This window comes from Lissotriton helveticus, chromosome 10, assembly GCF_964261635.1.
Source record: "Lissotriton helveticus chromosome 10, aLisHel1.1, whole genome shotgun sequence".
Lineage (NCBI taxonomy): Eukaryota > Metazoa > Chordata > Amphibia > Caudata > Salamandridae > Lissotriton > Lissotriton helveticus.
This window is the reverse complement of record NC_136071.1, coordinates 575,397,388-575,424,657: the sequence shown is the minus strand read 5'-3', so window position 1 is coordinate 575,424,657 and position 27,270 is coordinate 575,397,388. Positions and strand designations below refer to the sequence as shown.

The window sequence follows — 27,270 nt, the reverse complement described above, 5'->3', positions numbered from 1 at the left end:
GACCAATATAAGGACAAGGCAAATGACCTGATACAAGAAGATAAATTAATTACAAATACACCCATTAAGTGTGCTCTTGATGCAGCTGATACTGCATCTCGTGCCGTTAATACCAGCGTTTATTTACGCAGACACTCTTGGCTCCAGATATCCAGTTTCAAAAAAGAGGTGCAAACCAGTATTCTTAACCAACCTTTTGAATAAGAACATCTCTTTGGGCCTACAGTCGACACATCTATAGAAAAGAGGAAAAAAGATAGACTGCAAAATGTATGGGGTCTTGCAATCACCTTCCCAAAGAGGTTCTTTTCGTTGCTCCTTTTATAGGGGTGGCTCCAAAGCCAATTCATCAGAGCAGCCTTGTTCATCCTACAAAAGCCCCACACAAAGTTCTTTTTCTAAAGGATATTTTAGGGCAGGATACAGGGGTAACAGCATGACTTCCTTCCACTACACCCAGATCACTCCTCACCTGTCGCGGGACGTCTATCGCAGTTCCTAGCTGTCTGGAATTCCATCACCACCGACAAGTGGGTAAGTCAAATTATCCAGCCAGAATGGTTACTGCCTTGAACTCTCCTCCAATCCCCCACATAGCCCTTCCAAATACCGTCCAATGTCCACGTAACATTTGATCCTTTTAAAACAAGAGGTTCTCTCTCTCTGACAAAGCAATAGAACCATTCCCCTTGCATCATCAGGGCACAGGGGTTTACTCGCTCTATTTTCTAATCTCTAAAAACGGACGGCTCTCAGACAAATACTGGACCTCAGACCCCTAAACCTCTACATTCAATCAGACTACTTCCACATGGTCACTCTCCAACAGGTGCTCCTACTACTTCAACAATGCGACTTCCTCTCCACTTTAGATCTAAAGGACGCCTACTTTCATATTCCTATTCATCCCTCTCACAAAAAACACCTCCGTTTCATAGTGGACAGTCAACACTATCGATTCAATGTCCTCCCATTCGGAGTGACCACAGCACCTGGAGTCTTCACCAAATGCCTTGCAGTGGTGGCAGCTCACTTACGAAGGCAACACCATCACATGTTCCCTTATCTGGATGACTGGGTTATAAAAGCGAAGTTTCACAACACTTGCGTACAACACACACACAAAACCATCCAATTACTTCACGACTAGAACTTCACAGTAAACCTCACCAATCTCCCCTTCAATCATCCAAAATACAACATTATCTAGGAGCCACTCCAGACACTTCAAATGCCCTAGCATACCCCAATCCAGTCAGGATCTCCATCAAGCAGGCTCTAATATCCCAATTTCAGCCTCAACATTCATTGCCAGCTCGAGTCTTTATGCAACTAATCGGAATGATGGCCTCTTGCATCTTCGTCCCTTTTGCAAGACTCCAGATGCGTTTATTACAAGAACGTTTGGCAAATCAGTGGAACCAGATCTGGTGTTGGTGGACAGCCGCACACATCGCTCTCTGCAGTGGTGGAACACAACCTGTCCAAAGGGCGGCCTTTCCTCGACCCCGTTCCACAAATACTGGTAAGAGATGCATCGCTCACCGGCTGGGGAGCTCATCTCCAAAACCAAACCGTTCAGAGCATATGGACCCATCATCAAAAACAACTCAACATAAATCACATGGAGTTACTAGAAATCTTTCTAGCACTAAAGTCTTTTCAACTCTTGCTACTAGGCAAAGCTGTCTTAGTACGCACAGACAACATGACCGCAATGTACTACATACAAAAAAGGGGGAGGGGACACACTCTCCAGCTTTCACGACTAGCACATAGCATTTGGAGGTGGGCTATTCCTCAAAACATATACCTCCTCGCGCAACATCTCCCGGGAGTACACAATCAGATCGCTGATCTGCTCAGTCGTCAAACACAGCAGATCCACGAATGGGAACTTGATCCTCAAATTCTTTTTCCATTCTTTCACATGTGGGGCTACCGAGAAATAGACCTGTTCGTAACACATCAAAACGCAAAATGCGCAAGCTTTGCCTCCAGGTATCCACACCCATTGTCCAAAGGCAATGCGCTATTGATGAACTGGTCAGGCAAATTTGCATACACTTTTCTGCCTCTCCCACTCATTCAGTTAGTGGTTCGGAAGCTCAAACAATACTCCCTCATAATGATCCTAATTGCTCCAACATGGGCACGCCCACCATGGTTCACAACCCTGTTGGAACTCTCAGTAGTACCTCATCAAAAGCTGCACCTCTCCCCCAAGTTCCTCACTCAGAAACGTCGTGAGATAAGGCATCCAGATCCCAATCAACTAAAGCTTCTGATCTGGCTCCTGAATTTGGCTACCTGAATCTCCTGCCAGACTGCATGAACATTATTCAATAGACTAGACGTCCTACCACTAGAGCATGCTATGCGGCAAAGTGGAAACTATTTGTCAACTACAGTACAAACATCAAATTCGATCAGTTAGATGCTTCCATCCAAAACATTATCTGTTATCTTTTGCATCTACAAAAATGTAACCTAACTTACACATCTATACAGCTACATCTGGCTGCAATCGCTGCTTGTCCAAAAAATAAATTTGTCTTGGTTTAAAGTAACCGCTATCGTTTATGGAAGGACTTAAAAGAATAATTCCAACTAGAGTTCCCCCCTGCTCCTGTGTGGAATCTCCATACAGTCCTTACCAGACTCATGGGTCCTCCTTTTGAACCTCTGCACAAATGTGCGATACACTTTCTTACTTCGAAAGGGCCTTCCTCGTAACTATCACATCCTTAGTTAGTGAACTCCATGCATTAACCATACAAGAACCATTTTTACAACTACACCATAGCAAAGTGGTTCTTAGACATAACCCAAATTGTCTACCTAAAGTAGTATCTGCCTTCCACCTTAATCAGTTTTGAGCTTCCAGTATTTTTCCTTCAACCAGACTCGTGGCAGAACGCTCTCTCCACACTTTAGGCATTAAGAGCGATACTCCACTACATCGAAATAACTAGGTACTTTAGAAACACAAAACAACTCTTTGTAGCTTTCTCCCCACCTCACAAAGGCAATCCCATTTCAAAAACAGGAATTGTAAGGTGGATTGTTAAATGCACTCAAATATGCTATCTTAAAGCTAAACTTACATTAACTATTCCCCTTGGAGCTCATTCAACACGCAAACTTGGGGCTTTTCTGGCTTTCTTAGGGAACATTCCCCATGAAGATATCTGCAAAGCAGCAACTTGGTCTACACCACATTCTTTCCCTAAACACTATTGTGTAAGTGTGCAAGCAAAACAACAAGCTACTTTGGGCCAGCCTGTACTAAGTACACTTTTTAAAACCACTGCAATAGATACAGGTTGCTACAGCTAGGGTGAAAACAGCTGTATAGTCTATGCTAAAGTATACAATCTACAGCTCATATGCCTCGAACGGCAAATTCTACTTACCAGTATGCATCTGTTCTTGGCATGTAGAGTTGTATACGCCCACCCACCTCCCCAGATACCTCTATCTGTTGCAGTATTATCTTACTTAGATACATTACATGGACATCCTTTTCTATTCTCTTTCTAACTCCATCATCACCCTTTATGGCGAGAAAGAATCTGAAGATATAGTAGATGCCCATGCACACTATCACCATAAGGAGTCAGCACCTATCTCGTGACTACAAAGACTTCTTCGATAAAAACAAACTGCAAACATCCGGAACCCAACACCAGATAGCGATCTGTGCTAAAATATACAACTTTACAGCTCTGCAAGCCAAGAACAGATGCATACTGGTAAGTAGCATTTTCCTTATTGGTATGCAGCCAGAGAGATTGCCAGTGACTGGGGCAAATTCAAGCATTGCATCCGTCACTTTGTTTTGATTGCCTTTAAGTACAATCCACTGAAAATAGACAAAATTGCCATAAGGTTTTGCGATTTTAATATTCACATGGTTTCATGTATTTGTTTATTGAAATCAAGAATATTTACCCACCTTTCCGACTCCCTTTTTCCTCTAGTGGTGTAAATTTGATGATGATGTAGTATCCAGGTGTACAAAGGAAGAAGCAATTGAGCATAACTATGGAGGCCATGATGATGACTTGACGGTACGACACTGCACTAATGCATACATGTTGGTTTACATCAGGGAATCTAAACTTAGTAAGTATTTTCTTTCTGATGGCACTGTATTTAGAATAAACCAAGTTATTACTGACCTTGATTTGCAGGAACAACATAGTGTCTCAAAATTGTATTTTTCTTCAATTGAGCTAGTCACTTGAGCATAGTGACAACTTTATTGTAAATGTGAAATCTTCTTGTAAGGAACAAGCGCAACATTATGTTGGGGCTTGTCCAGACCGATGTAGTAGATCTGAAAGAGACTATGCCAGCCAGCACAGATCTGGAGAGAAGCTTGCCCCAAATTCATTTTTACTAACTTTTATTTGACTTTAGTCTACGTCTCTGACGCATGGTAGCACAACGGATTGTCGTGTAGTTCCTATATTACCCATACAGGATCTGCTCGTTTGGATAACAAACTGTGGGACTAGTGACAGACTGATTCCGTGCACGCCCACCGGGTACGTGAGCCTGTCTGTATCAGCTAGCTCACAGTGCTAGTACTATAATTTCCTCTTACCAAGGAGGGAATAGAACCTCCGAACATGACAACCGTGATCCCTCAGGATTGTGGAAACAATGTACTACTTATCTGATTGAGATGTCTAGCCGCAGATTCCTTAACTCTGAATATCCCCATGCGTCAGACTGGATCCGGAAAACTTTTCGCAGCAGCACCTCTGTGCGCCGGGTGTGCACTACGACTCCAAAGAGTGCGACGCCTGTCAGAGGATGAAGCCCAAGTTCCTGAGAGAGCAGCGTATGAAACTGCTGGCCTCACGGCTGTCTGGTCCAGCACCTTTGTGTCGCCGCTCTCCCCCTCCGGATCGGGCTAGTTACAGAGGTTGTTTCTGCAAATGTCGCTCGAAGGCAGATAAGAGCAAGCACAAGCGGCAAGCACTGAGGTCTTCCTCCCATTCGCGTACTGCTGGCGCCGGCTCCTCTCGCTCTTTGCCAGGTAAGGGTGCCCGGCAGTAGTTTCCTCCATACCCTCCCTTTCCGGGGGTTGGCGCGACGCATGCCCAAATGGAGGCTTATTCTATTGCACTTCAGTTATACTTTGGGTCGCCACCTCTCCCTGGAGCGCCTACGGGTTCCAAACAGGTGGAAGGCACTCATGTTGGATCCTCGCCGCAGATTCTTCCTCAACACCGACTGTATGCATCAACTCCGGTTCCGGAGACGATAGAACGCCGACTGGACACGGACCAGTGGGTCTTCCTAGTCGCCTGTCCAGACAACCTACCCACCCAGTCAGTCTTCGTATAGCCCTGAGCGGCTTTCTGCACTGACTGATGCGACGCCCGGCCCCGATGCCCTGCTCGCCGCCCAGTCTGCCCAAACGTGCAACTTTTGCTGTGGGAAGGACGGTTGACGGCATCCAGGTCGAGTCCCCTGTGGAGGTCGTCGACATCCAGAAGACTCCAAACCGGCATCAGTCGACGCCGGTGCCGACCCCTAAGCTTCCTCAAGAGGTTGCTGCCCTCGACTCCTCGGATGTTGCTGCCACCTCCACACGGTGTCGATCGGTGCTGGCAACAACACCTCTTTCTTGTCACGAAGTTCGCGCTTCTCTGGGTTCCCCGGGTCGGGGGCCCATGGTGCAAGTGCCTTGTGTTGCCTGGCCTTCGGGTCAGTCTCTGGCTTCTCCACTTTAGTTGCCGAGTGTACAGCTTAGTCCCCAACCGTCTCCTACCGACGGTTTATTATCGCCTAACCGGATGGCAACTGAAGCTGGTGCTGCTTACGCACATGCCATTCACAGGGCGGCTGCTATTCTTGGTTTTTAACCTCCTGTGGTCCCTCTCCTTTCTCATCCCTTACTGGATCTGCTCCATATGGAGCCTATTAAGGTTTAGCCTTTGCTGCCATTTGGCAGCTCTTTATTTGACATTTTGCATGTGACTGGGGCAAGGCCCTCTTCTGGTGACCCTGTTTATCGGGCTAACTCTCTTAGGCATCGTCCTGCTCTGGGTGATCCACTCTGCCTGCCCACTCAGCCTACGGCTCAGGGACTTGTGGTTCAGGCGGCCTTTGCCTTAGTCTTCCTCCACCTTGCCCTTATTGCCTCCCAATAGGGAGTCTAGGTGGCTGGACGCGTATGCTCGCCAGCTTTTTGCTTCTACCAGTGCTGGTATCCACTCTTTAAATACTGCGTGCATGTTCGCGCGTGCATCCTCGACCCTTTGGGACTTGGTCGAGAACCTTCTCCCTTCTGTTCCAGAGGAGCCGCAGTCTCAGTGGCTTCGGCTTCTGTTTGATGGCAGTTGAATTGCGCAATTTGCTCCCTGTTCTTTCCTTGATGCCACTGACTCTGTGGGGCGAGCTCTTGCTCGGTCTGTGGCTTTGCGCTGCCATGCATGGCTGTACCACAATTTCCTGTATAACGTTCGGGAGGCCCTCGGAGATCTACCATTTAATGGTGTGGACCTTTTTGATCACCATGCGAATTCAGTAGTCTCCGGGCTGTTTTCCGGGTTGCCATAACTTTTGCACGATTCTCTGCCTTATATTACTACACCTCTATAACGCACATGTATAGTAGGTTCCATGGTTGATGTCTGCGGCTGTTCAGCCTTCTCTGATTTAACTTTCAGCCGTATGGCTGGTTAAAACTTCTTTTAGTCCTCGGACTGTGTGTTTTGCCAAGAGGATCCCCTTATCGGGGGTTGTCACTTACCCTATGTGGTGTATGTGCTAGTGCCAGGTGACTGCCTTGCCTTAGTACACTCCTCTGGAGTATTCCTACCGGACATCCTTTGGGGAGTCCCTCCCTATCTTTTTCTCCTGCGATTCTATTGCTGGCACCGCTCTACCACACTTCAGGTGCCTTTGGTCCCGCTTGTCTGTATTGGCATCTCTCCTTGCCTTTCCAGCTAGCATCTCCGCCGCTGTGCGGCAATGTTTAGTACTATTAGTACAGACTTGGGCACGCAGCCCATATTGGGCTTGTCCTCCAAGGTCCTAGTTTAGCTTCAATGCCTCTGTATGTGGCCTTTTGCTTTAAAAAAAAAAAAAAAAAAAAACATTCCCGGTTCCCCCGCACAGGTGTATCTGATAGACTACTAGCCGCAGATTCCTTAACATAGAATTATCACCAGGCGTGAGACTGGATCCGGAAAGTTTTCTTTGCCACAGCATCTCTGTGCGCCAGGGGCGGTATTGCGTGATTCCACCCTGACGTCCGTGGGCGTGACGTCAGTGAGGTCACATAAGCCCCACCTTGGCACGCTGATGTCAGTTTTTTTCTCTTTTCCGCGTGCAACGTGTTTCCAGATCATGTCCTGGCCTGTTTTCAGGCCTTCTTTTCATGCTTTGGGTTGAGGATCAGTGTGCGAATGCCTTCGGACTGCAAGAGGTGTACTTCTTGTGCGCGTCAGATATTGGCGATGGACCTTCACCCTTTCTGTATGTGGTGTTTGTGCGAGCACCATGACTCTACGGACTGCAAAGCTTGTCAGCACCTTAAACCGAAGTCCTGGCGGGAGCGCAGGATAAAATTGCTGTTGGCCCGCTTGTCCAGGTCAGTGTCGTCCCCGCATCCGTTCTCCTCGGAAGCCAGGAGCGTTCGATTTTGACTTCGGCATTGCCCTACGCCACAGCCCCACGGGCGTCGCTCACCAGCCGGTAGGTCCTGCAGTTGGTCTCCGAGGACTTGTCCTCGCTCGGCAGAGGGCGTTGGTTCCCCCCGGGACGTGCGCCCTCGCCTGTCGCCACCCTATCCGCCGTTTCCTGGCGTAGAGCGACTAGGGCTCAAATGACAGCCTACGCTGTGGCTCTGCAGGCTTCTTTGGCCCCTCCTCCTCCTCCACCACCACCACCTCCTGAGATGTCTGCAGATCCCTTGCCTCGCGCGGGGACTTATGCGGAGTCGGCGGCGGCTTCGACCCCGGCGCCGACGGGTTTGGTTTAGGTCATGTTGTCTTCTAGGTGAGGTCCTGCGGGGCTCCCCGCTTCAACCCACGGCGTCGCTGCCTCGCCGCACATCCCTTCGGGGCTCCCTGTGGCGGCGCAGGCCATCGCCGGGACTCTGGGCTCCTCCCAGAGTCGTGCTCGGTGCAGGCGGCTGCCTCACCAGAGGCCGAGCCGGTGCCGAAAGGCTTTTCTCCCCGGCCCAAGCGGCGCTGCGGGGGGAGGCCGTGGCCTGGGGTGCTTTTCCGAGCCTGGCTCGGTCCTCTACACAGGCGGCTGCCTCGTGTGAGGTCAAGCCGGTGCCATTGCGGCGCCGTTCCTTAGCCGAACCGGCTCTGCCCCTGCCACATTCTCCTAGAGAGACAGTGGTGGTGGTCGACCCGGCGCCGCCTATGTCCACTCCGGCGCCGTTCGACGTCATGCCGGCGCCTTTGGCGGACTCCACAGTGGCATGCCGGACTCGGGTTCTCGACTCGTCTCCAGAGTTCCTTCCTCTCTGGAGGTTTGTCCGCTCCTGGTCTCTTCTTCGGAGACGGGCCGCCGCATCGTTGCTTTTTTGCCTGCATCTTCTAGGGAGGGCTCCTCGCCATCCCCGTGACCTCAGCTCTCGGACCCTCTGTTCCGCAGTTCACGGTTGGTTGCTCCATTGGCTTCTCCGCCTACCACGGGGGCCCTCAGGTTGCCCACTTGTCTGTGGATCCCCCACTATTCAGGGGGTTGGCCGTTTGTTCCTCCAACTGGGGATGGATGGCATAGTTTACGGTCGTCGCCCACGGAGGAAATGCTTTCTCCCCCGCGGCACCCTACGGAGGCCAGTGTTGCATTTGTTCAGAATATTTCCACGGCAGCTGGCATTCTGTGAATGGGTGACCCCGTCACCCTATTCTCTATGGATCATCTCTTGGAAGTCCTCCACCAGGGCTCTGGTGGACGGGAGCTGCTTCTTCCATTCGAAGCTTCGCTCCACAACTCTCTACTGGGGGTATGAGGGCGTCCTGCCATGGGTAATTCGGTGCCTCAGCCACTTCTGCACCGCCACTGTTCTGCCCCACATGACCCGGTCTGCCTTTTATTCCCCCCTTCTACTCAAGGTCCTCTTCTGCAGACTGCTTTTCCGTTCATGCCTGTGGTGTTAGTTCCTTCGTCACGTGAGGCCCGGTGGTTGGATTCATGGGTGCGTAATATCTTCGCTACCTTGAGTGCTGCTTTGCGAGCACTTAACACGCTTTGTGTGCTGGCCAGGGCTACCTCCAGCTTGTGAGATTCTGTGGAGTCCCATCTGTCTCACGTCTCGCAGGATGATGCCCGCACTGATTTACTGTACCATGTGTTGGATGGTAGGGAGTTGGCTGCATTTATTCTTCGTGCTGCCTTGGATGTTGCTGATGCTCTTGGCTGTGCTATGGCCAGATGGATTTAGGCCCAGATCTCTGTACTGGGGTGAATGTATGACATTGTTCTGCATTCTGTCCATCAACTGTTGTTTTGCATTTGTCACCCCGAGTGGGATGGGTATGCTCAGACGTGAGTCCCATGCTCTCCACACCACTGGAGTCAAGCTATCCAGGCTGATGACGGCTGATAGCCAGAAACCGGTCCTAGGATTCTTGATTCCGGTCCAGGAAAGACATGGCTTGGCAGTTCGGGCTGGACTGTTCCCATGAGGCACAGGGTCAAGGCTGATTTGCATATGGCCATGTCTGAACTGGGGTGGTGTGGAGTGCAAAAAAACGATGGATTTAGGCCCAGATCTCTGTACTGGGGTGAATGTATGACAATGTTCTGCATTCTGTCCAACTGTTGTTTTGCAATGGCCAGTTCAGTGGCTCTCTGTCGCCATGCTTGGTTGCGGGATGGTGTTTTTCCTGAAAATATTAGAGAGCGTCTAGTTGACCTGTCCTTTGGGGTTCCTCTGTTTAACACCCACGCGGACTCCACCAATCAACGTCTCCTTGCGGGCCTCCGTCCTCCTCTCCCTCCCTAAGCGTGGCTTGTTGCTCTTCTGGGGCTTGGTGGGAGGCGTTCTCACCTTCCTGGAGTCTATTGTTTTGAGTATCCCCCCGTATGTTCACTGTGGTTTGACGTGCCTTCGGGTCCCTGGGTTGGCCCCTCTCTCCTATTGGCTGCTGGTTCAGCTCTTTTGGTAATGGTGTTTTTTTTTGGCTGATTGGTAAGCCGTCTGTGGTTCTAGCCACAAACCTTATGTTCTTGTTCTCTGGTGCGGGATTTTTTCCCTAAGAGTGGTCCCTATGTTTTCCTTGGGACGTGTCTTACCCTATGTGGGGTACTTGTGGCTATTTTATAGCTCTGTGCTACGCTGGGGGGTTGTGGACTCCCCTTCAGGTTCCTCGCCTCTCCTGGTGTTACTGTTGCCGCTGCTGCGGTTTCTTTGGTCTTGTCTGAGCGTAGCTTTTGCTGCTCCAGGTTCTTTTCTTTTCAGTATCCGCTATATCGCTGGACCGGCTTTGGCATGTCGCCTGCGGCGTTGTGCTGTGTTGCCTCCACCCTTTTTTGTCTGGCGTTGCGAACTGGTCGCTTGTTAAGTGTTCCAGGGGGGATTGGATTCTCTGCCCCTTTTTTCCTGTGTAGTAGATGGGATTGTTGGTCCTGTGTAATTCTTCTCCTCTTATTCCTCGTCCCACTTCTTTTGTGGGTCGGTTTTGTCTGGAACAGCCTCCCTTTCGGGGTTGTTCTGGTGTACACTGGCCCTTGCCTTCGTCTTGTGCTTGACTTGGTTTGGGTGCTTGGCTTCATGGTGCTTGCCAACTGCCGGCTGTGCGGGCCTGCTCTTTTGGTCCACAGCCAGGGGGGCATTGGCGTGTGCCTTGTGCCCATGCTGTTTTTCTGTTGGAACCTTACACGACTGCGTCTGCCTTCTTTCGCCTCTTGGCTGTGGCACCATTCCTGCCTTGCCTGCTATCTCTCGGCTTGGGCCGGTACCGCTGCCCACTTACTTGGATGTTCTCCTGTGGAGGGTCTTGCCCCATTTCTACCTCTTCTCCTTGAAGTTTGGGGTAGCTCTCTTCCTCGGTACTCCTCTGCCTTTGTCCTTCCGTGGCTTCTGATGGAGGTTCTTGGTACCTTGTATGGACTGGGGATGTCCTGGCCTCCACTAGCATCGTCTTTGCTTAATTATACTTGGGTGAGGCTGGGCTGCCCTTCTTGTCCCAATGACACATCCCCTGCTGGGGCCCTGTGTTTTTTCCTACCTTGGGAGGTTCTCTTGCAGGCCCTCCTCCCCTCTGGGTATGGCTAGGATATCTATTCTACATTAAGGAATCTTCACCTGATTGTCTCTATCAGATGTTCAAGTTACTTACCTTCGGTAACGGTGTATCTGGCAGAGACGATTCTAGCCGCAGATTCCTTCACGACCCGCCATTCCTCCAAGTTCTGCAAGGACCTTCAGCTTGGTTTTCTGCATTCCCCTCCTTACGGGTGGCTTGCCTCCTGCGAGTGTCCTCTCCCTTCCTCCCTGATGGGATGCTTTGGTCTGTTTAATTGTCCTGCCCCTTCCTTGCTAGTACAAGGTCAGTGTGTTCATGTGTACTTCTCCATCCCTACACCCTGGTTCTTTCGGTGTGGGGACCTACTTTTATTTTTCCCTTTTATTTGCTTGGGGTTTCCGACTCCTCTGCTGTCCTCTGAGTTGGGGTCTTTTGGCTACACCTCAGCGTTTAGCTCCTTCCAGGGGATACAACCTTACTTGTGGTGTGTCTTGGAGTTATTTGCCGTTACTCATCTGTTCCGGACTTGTTGCCCTTCACTATTGTGGATTGTGATTGCAAACTCTTTTCGTCTGCTAGGATGTTCCTCACATGTTTTACTGCCTCCTGGGAGGATATTTGCTTAGCTTGCAAGGTTGCTCCGCAGACCAGTGCTGTCCTCTTTCCCTGCTATGGCTTTCAGTACCTTAGTGCCTAGCACTTTTCAAAATGGTGCTGTTCCTTTTCTATACTCACTGTTTTTTCTCATGCTGTTCCTATACTCTCCACAGTTTTGTTTGTGATGGCTCTGTGTTGTTGCGCGGAAAAGTTCTTAGAAGTAAACTAACGTCCGCGTGCCGGAGTGGGGCTTATGTGACCTTGCTGACGTCATGCCCGCGGACGACGTCAAGGCGGAGTCACGCTTGACCTCCCCCTGGCGCGCAGAGATGCTGTGGCAAAGAAAATTTTCCGGATCCAGTCTCGGGCCTGGGGATAATTCTACATTAAAGAATCTGCAGCTAGAATCGTGTCTCCCAGATACTCCATTACCGAAGGTAAGTAACTTGTACTTCTGCTGGATCATACTGTGATCTGTTATGGAGCGTATTTCTTCGCAATATTTGCTTCTTCTGATCTGAGGCACTTACATTGAGCCTTATCTAGTTTTGTCCTTCTCTTCTGGTCACAAACCCAGTCTGATGGGGTCACCACCTCTGTGGGGCCGGGCTGCCTTGTGCCCCTTTCGGGCAGTTGCCCTCTTCATGTCTTTCGCAACTGAGCTGCTCACACTGCCCTGCAGGAGGTTTTTCCTTTTTCATGTGGTTCTACCATCCACACAATGTTCGTACCTTCCGTTATGCCTAGACATCTCCCACTGCAGCTCCTACTTTGATGCTAGGCTGTAAGCCATATGCTCTTTCGGCGGTTGTAACAGACCTCCTACGTCTTGGCGAGTCTTGCATTTGCTACCAGCTTTACGCCATGGATTTGGTAGCCTGTCAATGTTGTCACATATGTCTAGTTGATGCAGCTTGATCAGTGCCTATTCTGTTCTTCTACATACTGGGCCGGTATGAGCTTGTGTCATTCCGGTTGTGTAGGAAAGTGGCTCTCTGTATACCGGACCAAAGTAAGATACAGTGTGTATAGAGTCCCCAGTCTCCAAAGGTATGGCAGAGGTTAAAATTAGATATTACCTTACTCTCTAAAGTGGTAGCTTGGTCGAGCAGTAAGGCAGTATCAGAGGACAGTGTAAAGCATTTGTTGTCCCCACTCAATCAGCAAATGGTCTCACACTCGAACTGAACTCTAGGCCAATGGTTTTGTATCAAAAGATATAGGTTCGAGGCATATGAGCTGCAGATACTACACTTTTGCATTGGATCGTCACCTGGTGTTCGGCTCGGATGATTGCATGTTGTTGTCGTCTTGGAAGAAGTCTTTTGTAGTCACGAGATAGGTGACTCCTCCCTTGGACGATCGTGCGCATGGGCATCGGCTCCATCCTTAGATTGTTTTTTTACGCCACTGGGTTCGGATGAACTTTTTCCGCTCCACTTCGAAATCTACTTTTCAAGTACTTTGAAGCGCAAGAAATCATTAAAACTTTACCTAACTACCTTCAATATCGACTAACATCGTTTTGACTCCATCGGCTCGATTCCAGTTGTCGACACGGGCCGTTGGGCCTATCCACGCCATGAGGCCTATCCACGCCATGAGGCCTACACCTCATGGAAAGGACGACATTTAAAAAATGCCCCAAGTGTGGAGCAAAGTTTCCACACAGTGACCACCACGAGGTCTGCAACCTGTTCTTATCGCCAAAACACGACGAATCCAGCTGTACAGCCTGCACGTCCTTTCGATCCAAGAAAACCATCCGAGATCGGAGGGCCTGTCGACGCAACCTGCAGAGATCAGCTCCAGAACTGGTTGTTATCTTCGACGAGGAGGTTCCGCTGGTCCCCGAAGAAGATTCCGATGATCTCCAAATCGTATTGGAGGCAGACGACTCTGATGACTCCATACTATCGGGTCAGCGCGTGAGTACTACTGCCCCTGCACCACACACAGCACCCAGATCGAAGGAAAAGGTCAACATTCTGCCTCCGGGGTCCAGTCGTGACCGAAAAACCACTTCGAGAGCCCCGCCATCCAGCCCGGCTCCGAGCAAGCCGCACATGACGATCCCACAAGCTCCCTCGGCACCGAAACTGAAAGAAGTCTCGGCTCCAAGACAGTCTACTTCGATTGACAAAGGTACAAAGCCAGCGTCCGACTACACGAAGCTTCCACTCTGAAGACATCGTCTTCGGTACTGAAACCAACAAGGCCTGATTCCGATGCGCCCAAGCCCTCGAAACAGCCTACGACACAGAAAACAACACCTTCGGTGCCCAAAACTACACCAAAGGACAATGTAACACCTCCTAAGGCTAAAGATAAGCAGCAACCTCGTCCGGAACCGAAAAAATAGACGCCGACAAAGGCTCCACAAGGAGAAAAACTTTTCCAACCAGATCCTCTGCAAAAGATCTACATTGACCCAAAAACATGTGCTGTATCCACTATACCACGCAAGAAGAGGAAGGCAGATACAACACCCACACGTCTAGTACCTGCCAAGAAGGACTCTGCCACATCTCCTATGCACCCTTCTCCTATGCACCCTTCTCCTATACTTCCTTCTCCTATACTTCCTTCTCCTTCATCCCCTGTTCCTCTTAACATTTCACCACAGATTTCTCCTCCACATTCTCCTACTCTGTCTTCACACTCACCTCAAAAGGATGATGAGTATAGTCTAGGGAAAAGGATAGACCCAAATGAGCCTTTCCCATACCCTTTAGAAGATCCAGACTGGGAGTACCCAATGTAGGAGAGTAGGGTCTGCTTCCTATGGTCACCCCCACTTTTTGCTTTTGCTTCTCTGGTTTTCGACTTAGATGTGGCTGTGGGCCTGCTGATATGACCCTCAGCCCAGATGCACCCTCTCTAAATTTATACCATGTACTCTGGGTACATCCACAATTGGGAATTGGTTCACCTTATCTTAAAGAGACACGTTAGTGATATATTCCTTACCGTAGAATATCCCCAGGCGTCAGACTGGATCCAGAAATTTTTGTGTAGCAGTACCCTTGCGCGTCGGTAGGCGTCGTCTGCGGCTTCGCGTCCGTCGTCTGCGTTGTGGGCGCCGTGATGATGTCGCCGGAGTACTTAGACGTCGCCTCCACGTGCTGACGTCAGTTCTTCTTTTTTCCGCGCCAGCAGCGCAGATCCGGAAAAAGTGGTACCGTAGCCATTTGTTGACTGAACTTTTTATGATCCTTTTTGATCATTTTTCGAGTCTTCGACTCCGAACGGTGCCGGTAGAGATGCCAGGTTTTAAGCCTTGTGAGGACTGCGACCGACTGATGTCGGTCACCAACCCTCACCGCCGGTGCCTCCACTGTCTTAGCGTCGACCATGATGACAAGACCTGTTCCGACTGCCGGGCCCTGACTTTGAAAGCTAGGCGGGAGCGGTACCGCAAGCGACTTGAGCTCCGGCAGTCGGCCCCACGCCGCGAAAGGTCCCGGTCCGGACGGAGGTCGAGGGACAGGTCGCTGGAGCGGAGCCATCATAGCTCTGGGAGTCGACCTCACTCCTCAGGTTCGAAGTAGTCAGGTAAGCACAAGAAGTCGGAGACGTCATCGCTCTTCAGACCCCCCCCGACGCTCGCGCGACACGGCCGGGAGTTCGGGTGACACCGCCCACGCGGCTCAGTCGGTGTCGCGGGCGTCACGTCCGGCCCCACACCCTCCGGTCCCTGGGCCGCACGCGACGCCGGAGGAGATCGAGTGTTTCATCATGGCCATGAGGTCCCTCACACCTCCGGCGGGCTCCGCGGTGCCTTCAGGCCCAGCGGATCCGTCTTGGTGCCCTAGCGGGTCAGGGGCTTCGACGCCGGCGGGTGCTTCGCCCCCGACGCCGCCGGCGCCTTCGGGCTCGGCGCCGCAAGGCCCCACTGGATCCGCTTCTGGATCCGGGTCGTCGGAGCAGCGCCGTTCTTGACGCCGTTTGGAGAGTTTTACTTTAATGAACAGGCCCCGTCATTTGACACCCCTGAATATCAGGAGATGGGTGATGAATATTGGGAGGGGTCTGAGGACCCTCTGACATGTGTCAGTCCCAGGAGGACTGAACAGGTGGACTTGGGGATGCCAGTGGTCTGGACACCTCGCCAGACACTGGTTTTGTTTCACCTCCTACCGTGGCTACGGAGGAGGGGGCAACCCACAGTGTGGTGTTGACACGGGCGGCCAAGGCCTTGGGCCTTGAGCTCCCCGTCGCGGCCGTGAGCACTAACCTCCTCACTGAGGTCCTTAAACCGCAGTCAAGCTCGGCTGAGCCTCTGCTGCTGTTTAATGAGGCCTTAACTGACGTTCTTTTGGGCACTTGGTCCAGGCCCGCTACAGGTTCGCCTGTAGATAGGAATGTGGCCAGACGCCACCGCCCGGCCGACCCTTGTTTCCTGTCCACCCACCCCACCCCTGAGAGCCTGGTTATCCAGGCTTCAAATTCCCAGACCGCATTCCCGTCGGCTCTGCCTGACAGGGAATCCAAGAGGTATGAGCAGTACGGCAAGAAGGTATTCTCCTCTCTAAGTCTGGGACTGCGGTCTTCCAACACCGCATGCCTCTTGGGCCTCTACACCCACTCTCTGTGGGATACGGTCACAGACGTGCTGCCAGAATGTCCGTTTGAGGTACAGGCTGAACTCAGCCAAGCCCTTGTGGAGGGGCGAGATGCCGCACGGTATTCTATCCGGTGTGGGCTGGATACCACCGTCTCACTGGGCAGAGCGATTGCAACGACTGTGGCGATCCGTCGCCACGCCTGGTTGAGGTCCGCCAACTTTTCGGCCGATGCCCAGAATACACTCATGGACATGCCGTTTGATGGCCGTCGCCTTTTTGGCGACAAGGCAGACCATGCGCTTGAGCACTTTTAAGGACTCCAGGGCTACGGCCAGGTACTTGGGCCTCTCTGCCCCGCTCCAGCAAACGGGTGCCTTTCGCTTCTTTCGGGCCAAGGAAGGGGCGCCCCCACACGTGCTGCCAGCCACGCACCGCAGACTAACATCCAACGCGGTGGCTGTGAGAAGTTGGCCTGATATATAGTGCTCACTATTCTAGTGATCACTCTGTATCGTTCCAAACAACCCTTATTGATGATTGGTTGTAAGTCAACCTTATAGACCAGCTATCCTAGTAGCGTGGACAAGAGCAGTCTTTAGGCTAAACGCTAGAGGGCGTGTTAAGCCAGCTGTTTTACCATCACATATACCCCTTGAACACCAAGTGAAAGGACACCACACAAGTTGTTATAAAAATAAAGGATATTTATTAATAACAAGTCTACCCTGAACTCTTTGAGTCAGGGAGCTAAGCACATTACAAAACTCTTACGAAAATACTGAAAGTTGCACAAATAACACAAATGCCAGAGGGGCACGAAAAACCATATACTCTAAAAGTGGAATACGAAATACTAGCAGGTAAGTAACACGATCCAGAGGCTTCAGGACTGCTAGGACTACCTTACTGAACCCTCAGGTTAGGAGCAGGAGGCCTAGGGAACCCGGGTGCAAAGTGGGAACTCTTAGGCGGGATGCGGGACAAAGTCTATGGAGGCTAGTATTTTTAAAGTTACTGTTTCCGGACGAATCCGACTAGGTAGACTAAAAACGAAAAAGGATCTGGACACTAGGAGAGTGAACCTGTGCTGGAGCACCGAAATGCTCGAGTTACCTAGCCCAGGGGCTGCGGCTGCATAGGGTTCAAGTGACGTCGGGAATCCTCGTTGTAGTCTATAGAGCCTGAAAGAAGATGTTGCTGGCAGGCGACCAGTGAAGATGTTCGGTGTGATCCAAGGCTGGATCAGTGAAGAAGAGGACCTGAAAGCAGAGGGAAATCAGTTCTCAATCACTAGCCAGTGATTGTGTGGGCACCAGGATGGCACCGGATGAAGTCACCGCGATCAGGTGAGTGGGTGACGCTGGACTCTGCAGCCACACGGGCCAGGAGGCGTTGTTGGCGTCCAGGCTGGAAGTGCGAGCTGTCCCACGATGGTGTCTGCTGTCGGCGATGCTGGATCCAGGATTGGAGCAACAAGCCTTGGCAAAGGCAAGCCCACGCGGTTGAGTCAAAATGGCGTCTGGAGTGGACCAGGAGGGTCCAGGGCACCTCTTGTTGGACAAGGAGCAAGGGCCAGTCTAGAGGACCTAGACCAGCGGTGAAAACGCCGTGGTACGTCGTCAGGAGGGCCACTAGCCGACGGGCAAGTGACAGGACAACGTGGTGAGCAACAAAGAAGCAGAAGGGCCCCACGCAGATCTCGTGGATGCTGGGGGGCTGGACTTCGGTGCTGGAGCTGCTCAGGGTTGGGGCTTCTCAAACCCCAGTGCACCCAATCGAGGATCCCTCGGCGGTCGTGCTGGTTAAGCGTCGTGCAGGTCTTGAAGATAGCCAGTCCCTCGGGTCTCGTCGCACCCACGAATCTCAGCTGGGCTGATGATGCAGGTAGAGGTCAGAGATGGCAGGGAATCCGGGTCTCGTCGAGCTGGGCAGTCTTGATCCGGAGGATGGACGTGCAGCAAACCGCAAGCGCTTAGATGGTGCCTGCTGGTGCAGGGTGGCTACTCCTTAGCCACAAGGGAGAGTCTTCAGAGAATCACAAGAGTTCCTTTCGTGGAAAGTAGTTCAAGTTTCAAGATTATCCAATTTGGGAAGGGTGCCCGCTCCTACCTTTATCCTAAGGAAAGGGCTGGCACGCGACTAGGTCCTGCCCATGGGTGGGACCAGGAGGGGGGTGGTTACCCCCTCTCCTTTGTCCGGTCTCCCCCCAGCTCAGGGGCTGGTGTGCCCCTGGAACTGGTTTGAGCCGGCATATGCACAGTGAGCACCGGGGTGCCACTTGCAGTCACCTTCCTCTCAGCCCTGCCTACCTGGGATACACAAAATCCTGTCTGGGATGGTGCTGGCACCGCCCCTGACAGGAAACCCTTTGTCCAGGCCTCCCTCGCTGGAAGGACTCCCAGCAGCAGGAGGTCAGACTTGTGTCTGTGGTGGCAGCATCCATTTTGTGATGCTGAGGCTTGAGTTAACTTTAACCGGGGTTACAGGTTACATACATGTCGTGTCCCTCTAGAAGGGTGGAATGCTAACTCCGTCGCCAGAATTGGCGAGGGGTTAGTATTCCAATTCGTATGACACCTTACTCGACATGTTTTGATGATGCTATGCCAAAGTTAGCATTTGACCGCGAGGTTGATAATGCACTTAAGAGTATATGGTATAGCGTTATCATGGAACAGCTATTAGGACTTGGTTCCGCAAGCTGCAAACGGGCTCAGCTCATTCCAGAGCACCATCTCACATAATTCCAAGCACTCTGCCTTCAGGATTGATAAGGCCTGCCATAGGAGTGACTGATAGGAATATATGTGTCCATTTTAGGGTTAGATATAGGAATACTATATCTAAAGCAAAGGGTGTTTACACCACCTTGCCCCAGCTGTCGTGCAGCCAGTTGTGTCAGATTTGGGTGGCCAGCCAGGGGTGGCATAATACATGCTGCAGCCCCTGGTAGGCCCTGGGTAGACCAATGCCCTGGATACTTAAGGTATGCTGTACAGGGACTGATAAGGTGGCCCAGTACCAATTGGTAAATGCACCTAAGGTACATGCTTGTCAATTTAGAGAGAGAACAGCTAGGCTGTGGGTCTGATTAGCAGGCCCACAGCCAGGGAAAGTCCTAAACCAGTGAAGCAAAAAGCAAAAATCTGGGGTGGCCATGGGATTGCAGACCCCACTCTCCTACAGTGGCGGCCGTGGAAACCGCCGTGGAGTCGGTCGGGGACAATGGCGAGGCCAGTCCACACCATCCCCCGCAGCATCCGCCTCAAAACCCTCCTAGTCGGTGCTTTCAGGCCCATGTGACACCAGTGGGGGGCAGGGTTCGCCATCACCTCCTCCTCTGGCGCACTGTCACATCGGACAGGTGGGTGCTGCAAATCGTCCGAAGGGGCTACTCCCTCCCCTTCAAGGCGACCCCTCCAGCCATGCCACCGCAATTCCACCGCGTATCGGGGGATCATTTGCGACTTCTGCAGGAGGAAGTTACGGCCCTCTTGGCCAAGGGGGCCATCGAGTGCACTCCTGGGCCAGAAGTAGGGTGTCGTTGCTACTCCCACTACTTTCTGGTACCCAAGAAGGGCAAAGTTTGCCTACACCCTATCTTGGCTCTACGGAACGTCAACTGCTTCCTCCGGAAGGAGAAGTTAAAAATGCTGGCACTGGCTCAGGTTTTAGCTGCCCTGGACCCAGACTGGATGGTAGCGTTGGACTTGCAGGACGCTTATTTCCACATCCCCGTCCTGCCTGCGCTACCTGCAGTTCACGGTTGGCCACGAGCACTTTCAGTTTACCGTGCTCCCCTTCGGCCTTACCAGCGCCCCACGGGTGTTCACAAAGGTGATGGCGGTGGTCGCAGCTTATCTGCGCAGGTTAGGGGTTTCAGTCTTTCCCCACCACGACGACTGGTTGTTGAAGGCGGGCTCGCCCCAAACAGTCATCAGCCACCTCCAGACGATGGCAGATCTCCTGCACCAGCTGGGGTTCTCCATCAATGTGCCAAAGTCACACCCGCACCCCTCTCAGAAGCTCCTCTTCATCGGAGCGGTTCTCGACTCTGCGCAGTTTCGGGTTTATCCACCCGAAGAGCGGGTTCGGGATATTCAGACTCTGATTCCACTCTTTCAGCCTTTATCCCGGGTCTCGGTCAGGTTGACGCTGCAGCTTCTGGGGCTGATGGCCTCCTGCATCCTTCTGGTGCATCACGCCCGGTGGCGTATGCGGGCTCTGCAGTGGGACCTGAAGCTTCAGTGGGCCCAGCATCAGGGCAGCCTATCCGACCATGTCCTGATCTCGGAGGGCACTGCGAGACAGCTGCAGTGGTGGCTCACGGACTGCGATTGGGTCAGCGGCAGATCCCTCTCCCTTCCCCAACCGGAGCACGTAGTTGTGACGGACGCGTCCCTCCAGGGCTGGGGAGGCCACATGGGAGAGGCGGAGATCAGAGGCCTCTGGTCTCTGGCAGAGTCCCGGCTCCATATCAACCTTTAAGAGCTGTGGGCGATTCGTCAAGCACTGAAGGCATTCCTCCCCTCTGTCCGGGGGAGTGTAGTGCAGGTGTTCACGGACACCACCGCCATGTGGTACTGCAACAAACAGGGAGGGGTGGGGTCGTGGAACCTTTGCCAGGAGGCTCTGCGCCTCTGGCAGTGGCTGGAACATCAGGGCGTGACCCTGGTGGTTCAACACCTGGCAGGTTCTTGGAGTGCCAGGGCGGACGAGCTTAGCCGTCGGTGCATGATGGATCACGAATGGCGTCTGAACACGGATGTGGCGCAAGGCCTCTTTCAGCAGTGGGGAGAGCCTTGGTTAGATCTATTAGCCACCGAAGAGAACGCACAATGTCATCAGTTCTGCGTGTTATTTCCAAGGCGGCACTCGCTCGGAGATGCTTTTCGTCGCGAGTGGAGTTGAGGTCTGTTGTACGCCTTTCCGCCTATACCACTTCTGCCCAGAGTGCTGAAGAAGATCAAGCACGACCGGGCCCAAGTCATCCTTGTGGCTCCGGACTAGGCACCTAGGTACTGGTATCCCGAGCTACTCAGTATGTCAGTCGAACCCCCGGTTCGTCTGCCTCTTCAGGAGGACCTTCTGTCGCAGCAGCAGGGGACGGTCCTCCACCCGAACCTGTTCAGTCTCCACCTCCCATGCTTGGAGATTGAGCGGCAACAGTTGAGGCCATTTGACTTGCCTCCTGAAGTCTGTAATGTCATTCTGGCAGCCAGGCGTCTCTCCACAAAATCAGTATACGCCTGCAGGTGGAATAAGTTTGTGGCATGGTGCACAGCAAAGGCTGTGGATCCACTTTCTGCCCCTCTTTTTGAGGTTCTTCTCTTCCTTCCTTCTCTTGCCCAGCAGGGCTCTGCTCTGGGCACTATCAAGGGCTACCTTTCTGCCCTTTCAGCCTTTCTCAGGCTGCCTGATCAACCTTCTTTGTTCAAGTCCCCTACTGTAACTTGTTTTCTGAAGGGCATCACGCACATATTTCTTCCTGTACCTTTCGTGATGCCCTAGTGGGACCTGAACCTTGTACTTACTTATCTAATGTGTGCTCCCTTTGAGCCACTCCATAACTGTCCTGTCCGTCTATTTACTTTGAAGACTGCTTTCCTGGTTGCCATCACCTCTGCCAGGAGAATGAGTGAGCTCCAGGCTCTTGCTTCCACACCTCTTTCCTCTCTGTCCATCTGGACAAGGTTGTGTTGCGGACAAGACCCTCTTTCCTGCCCAATGTTGTCCCGGCCTTCCACATCGGGTAGTCCATTACCTTGCCCACCTTCTTTCTGCCTCCGCATCCCTTGAAAGAGGAAGAGAGACTCCACCGTCTGGACCCAAAACGTACGCTCTCTTACTGTCTGGATCGCACACGCCTGTTCCGGGCGGATGACCAACTCTTTGTTGGTTACGTGGGCGCTAAGAAGGGAAGGGCGGTGCACAAGCGGACCATCTTTCGGTGGATCATCTTGTGTATCCAGGCATGTTACTCCTTGGCTAAGAAGGAGCCCCCTGTTGGATTGAGGGCTCATTCCACTCGGGCCACGGCGACTACCACTGCCCTGGGCCGGGGAGTGCCCTTGCAGGACATTTGCCAGGCAGCTACGTGGGCCTCGCTGCACACGTTTGCAAGACACTATTGCCTGGACAATCAAGTCCGGAGGGAATGTCTTCTTTGGCCGTTCCTTTCTCCAGGACTTTCTGGTGTGATTATTGGTTCGCAGACCCACCACCGGGGTTGGTATTGCTGGGGTATCTATTCTAAGGTAAGGAATCTATCACTAACGTGTCTCTTTCAGATGCACAAGTTACTACTTGTGTAACGATATATCTGTAAGACATTAGTTAGTGATAGATTCCTTACCGGCCCACCCATCCTCCCCGTTCTGCGAACCGATATCCAGGGTTTTGGTCATCCCCTTTCAGGGCCCTAGTTTCAATGGCACCAGTGTTGGTTTTTAACATGGCTCTGCGTTTCTGGCGCGGAAAAGCTGTCTAAGAACTGATGTCAGCACGCAGAGGCGGCGTCTTAGTACTCCGACGTCATCACGGCGCCGACGACGGACACGGAGCTGCAGACGACACCTACCAACGCGCAAGGGTACTGCTACGCAAAAATTTCCGGATCCAGTCTGACGCCTGGGGATATTCTAAGGTAGGGAATCTATCACTAACTAATGTCTCTTACAGATATATCGTTACACAACTAGTAACTTGTGCATTCATCCATATGCCTGCACCTTGCAGCAATTGCAGCATATTTACCTAACAGACAACATCTGTCTCTTTTTAGAGTACCTGCTATTAAAGCATTTATGGAAGGGTTAAAAAGAATCGTTCCACCCAGGTTACCACCTTCTCCAGTGTGCAACCTAAACGTGGTTCTTAGAAGGCTCATGGGACCCCCTTTTTAACCTTTACACAAATGTGAACTGCAATTCCTCACATGGAAAACGGCTTTCCTTATTGCTATTACCTCTCTTAGAAGAGTAAGTGAGATACAAGCTTTCACAATACATCAACCGTTTTTACATCTACATCGTAACAAAGTGGTTCTAAGAACTAATCTTAAATTCCTTCCAAAAGTCATTACTCCTTTTCATTTAAACCAATCTGTAGTTACCTGTGTTTTTCCAAAACCCTGATTCTGTAGCAGAAAGAGCTCTGCACACACTAGATGTTAAAAGAGCTCCCGTCTACTATATAGATAGGACTAAATCTTTTCGAAAAACAAAACAATTGTTTGTATCTTTCTCTCCACCTCATAAAGGCAACCCCATCTCTAAGGGTGGAATTGCAAGGTGGATTGAAAAATGTGTACAAATATGCTATCAGAAAGCAAAACGTACATTAACAGTTCCTCCTAGAGTGCACTCCACACGCAAACTAGGAGCCTCTATGGCTTTCTTAGGGAACATCCCCTCGAAGACATATGCAAGGTGTAGGAGAGTGGGGTCTGCAATCCTATGGTCAGCCCAGATTTTTGCTTTTTGCTTCACTGGTTTACGACTTTCCCTGGCTGTGGGCCTGCTAATCAGACCCACAGCCTAGTTGTTCTCTCTCTAAATTGACAACCATGTGCTTTAGGTGCATTTACCAATTGGTACTGGGCCACCTTATCAGTCCCTGTACAGTATACCTTAGGTATCCAGGGCATAGGTGTACCCAGGGCCTACCAGGGGCTGAAGCATGTATTATGCCACCCCTCACTGGCCATCTAAAACTGACACAACTGGCTGCATGACAGCTGGGGCAAGGTGGTGTAATCACCCTTTGCTGTAGATATAGTATACCTATATCTAACCCTAAAATGGACACATATACTCCTATCAGTCACTCCTATGGCAGGCCTTATCAATCCTGAAGGTAGAGTGCTTGGAATTATGTGAGATGGTGCTCTGGCATGAGCTGAGCCCGTCTGCAGCTTGCGGAACCAAGTCCTAATAGCTGTTCCATGATAACGCTATACCATATACTCTTAAGTGCATTATCAACCTCGCGGTTAAATGCTAACTCTGGTATAACATTATCAAAACATGTCGAGTAAGGTGTCATACGAATTGGAATACTACCCCCTCGCCAATTCTGGTGACGGGGGTAGCATTCCACCCTTCTAGAGGGACACGACATGCATGTAACTGTGAACCCCGGTTAAAGTTAACTCGAGCCTTGGCATCCCAAAATGGATGCTGCCACCACAGACACAAGTCTGACCTCCTGCTGCTGGGAGTCCTTCCAGCGAGGGAGGCTTGGACAAAGGGTTTCCTGCCTTGGGAGGTGCTAGCACCACCCCAGACAGGATTTTGTGTATTGGGTAGGACAGGCCTGAAAGGAATGCGACATGACTGGGGCACACAAGGTGTCCTGTGCATACACCGGTTGAAACCAGTTGCTGGGGCATCCCTGCCCCAGCTCTGGTGGGTAACCGGACAAAGATAGGGGGTGTAGCCACCCCCTTCTTGGTCACACCCAGGGGAGGGACCTAGTCAGTAGTGAAGCCCCCTTTAGGAGAATAAAGGTAGGAGCTGGTCCCATTCCAGATTAGATTATCCTGAACAATTCTACAAGAAGAAACTCTGGACTACGACGTTCTGTTCCACAGAAGACTGAAGAATTTCCCTTGTGGACAAGGAGTGTCCACCCTGCAACTGCAGGCACCATCACGTGTCCAGCGGCTTCACTTTGTCGTCTTCCCTCGAGGATCCAGACTTCAGAGCCCGATGAGACCCGGATTCCCAGACCTCTCCGACCTCAATTCACATCTGCAGCAAAGCTGAGACCCGTGGGTGCGACGAGACATGTGGGACCGGCCATCTTGAACAAACCTGCACTTCGCTTCCAGCACGACTCCCGAGGTAAACCCGACCAAGTGCTTTGGGGATTGAGAAGCCCCACCCCCGAGCAGCCCCTGCACCGAAGATCAGCCCTACAGCTTCCACGAGATCTGCGTGGGGCCCTTCTGCTTGGTTGCTGCTCGACGCGTTGTCTGGTCACTTGCTGGCTGGCTAGTGGCCTCCTAGACGACGAACCTTTGAATCTTCACTGCTGGTCTGGTTGCTCCAGATTGGCCCTTGCTCCCTCCCAAAAGAGGGGCACCCCGGACTCTCCTAGTCCGCACCAGACGTCTTTTCCACTCACCGCGTGGGTTGCCTTTGCCAAGGCCTGTTGACTCCAATTCCGGATCCGACACCGCCGACAGCGAGAGCCTGCGTGGGACAGCTCGTGCCTCCATCCTGGTCGTCGAAGACACCTCCTGGTCCACGTGGCTGCAGAGTCAAGCGTCCACTCTTCACCTGATCGCGACGACAGCACCTGGTTCCTTCCTGGTTCCACACCGTTCACTGGCTAGTGACTTTGAACACTGTCCCCTCTGCTTTCAGGTCCTCTTCTTCACCGATCCACCCTTGGATCGCACCGGACATCTTCCTCCTGGTCACCTGCAGTATCTTTTCTTCCATAGACTTCAACGCGAGAACCCGACACACTTTGACACCTTTGCACCCGCAGCCCGTGGGTGAGGTAACGAGAGCATTTCGGTGCTCAAGGGTAGTTTAACTGTCCTAGTGTCCAGTTCCACAGTCGTTTTAGTCCTAACTAGTCAGGATTGTCCGTACTCACCTTTAACTTGAACTGTACTGTCCATAGACGTTGTTACGCATCTCGCGTGTGAGTTCACACTCTGCCCGTGGGCCTCCTATTACTTACCGAAGGTGAAGATAGCGTAGTCCTAGCGAACCTCCAGCCTCTGGACAGCTCCAATTCTTTTATCGACTTTCACATTCCACTTACTTAGTATATGGTTTGTCGTGCCCCTAGGGCACCATTGTAATTTTGTGCAACTTGTAGTATTTTTCGTAAGAGATTGTCATGTGCTTAGCCCTCTGACCTCATAAAGAGTTCAGAGGTGTTGTTATTAATAAATATACTGTTTATTTTCATAATGTGTGGTGTCCTTTCTTCTGGTATTCAAGGGGTTATAATGTGGTAAAACAGCTGGCTTCACATGCCAAAAGAGTTTAGCCTAAGACTGCTTTGTCCATGCTACCATTAGGATAGCTGGTCTATAAGGTTGACTTACAACCAATCACCACAAGGGTTGTTTGGACTGATACAAGGTGATCACTAGAACTAAGTGAGCATCATATATCATGCCAACTTCTCACACAAGGCAGCAACATGGTCTACAACACACACCTTAACTAAACACTACTGTGTTGATGTGCAAGCCAAGCAGCAAGCTGCAGTAGGCCAAGCTGTCCTTAAAACTCATTCAAACTACTGCAACAGATACAGGTGACCTCCGCTAGGGGAGTCACTGCTGCACAATCGATGCAAAAGTGTAGTATCTGTAGCTCATATGCCTCGAACGGAAAATGCTACTTACCAGTATGCATCTGTTCTTGGCATGTAGAGCTGCAGAGTTGTACACACCCTCCTGCCTCGCCGGGACCTGTATCTGTTCCAGTTTTATCTTACCTAGATGCACACGCATGGACCTCTTTTTCTTTACTTCTACTAACTCCATCATTTCCCATCATGGCGAAAAACAATCTAAGGATGGAGCCGATGCCCATGCGCACTATCGTCCAAGGGAGGAGTCACCTATCTCGTGACTACAAAAGACTTCTTCCAAGGCGACAACAACATGCAATCATCCGAGCCCAACACCAGCGGGCGATCTAATGCAAAAGTGTAGTGATCTGCAGCTCTATATGCCAAGAACAGATGCATACTGGTAAGAAGCATTTTCCTTTTATTTTAGAACCAAAATGGTATCAAAATATACTTTCTCAGGGTGAGTCATTTTAGTTAAATACTTTTCAAATAGGCAATAGACTTTTTGAAGGCAATAGTTACAGTTTGTTGCAATAGGCAACACAATT

The 27,270-nt window shown here is 51.3% G+C and overlaps 2 protein-coding genes across 5 annotated transcripts in view; both read left to right on the top strand.

Annotated features, from left to right (window-relative positions):
• USP7 (ubiquitin specific peptidase 7) overlaps nucleotides 1-27,270 on the top strand; it is a 1,709,027-nt gene that overhangs the window by 865,268 nt on the left and 816,489 nt on the right. For all 4 annotated transcript variants that reach the window (XM_078663105.1, XM_078663106.1, XM_078663108.1 and 1 more), the window contains one exon: nucleotides 3,984-4,128. In XM_078663105.1, the coding sequence (XP_078519231.1) occupies nucleotides 3,984-4,128 (145 nt within the window). The remainder of the gene's footprint in view (nucleotides 1-3,983; nucleotides 4,129-27,270) is intronic.
• LOC144785248 (uncharacterized) overlaps nucleotides 13,895-27,270 on the top strand; it is a 78,572-nt gene continuing 65,196 nt past the window's right edge. Inside the window, exon 1 of the mRNA XM_078664258.1 lies at nucleotides 13,895-13,973. Within this exon, the coding sequence (XP_078520384.1) occupies nucleotides 13,895-13,973 (79 nt within the window). The remainder of the gene's footprint in view (nucleotides 13,974-27,270) is intronic.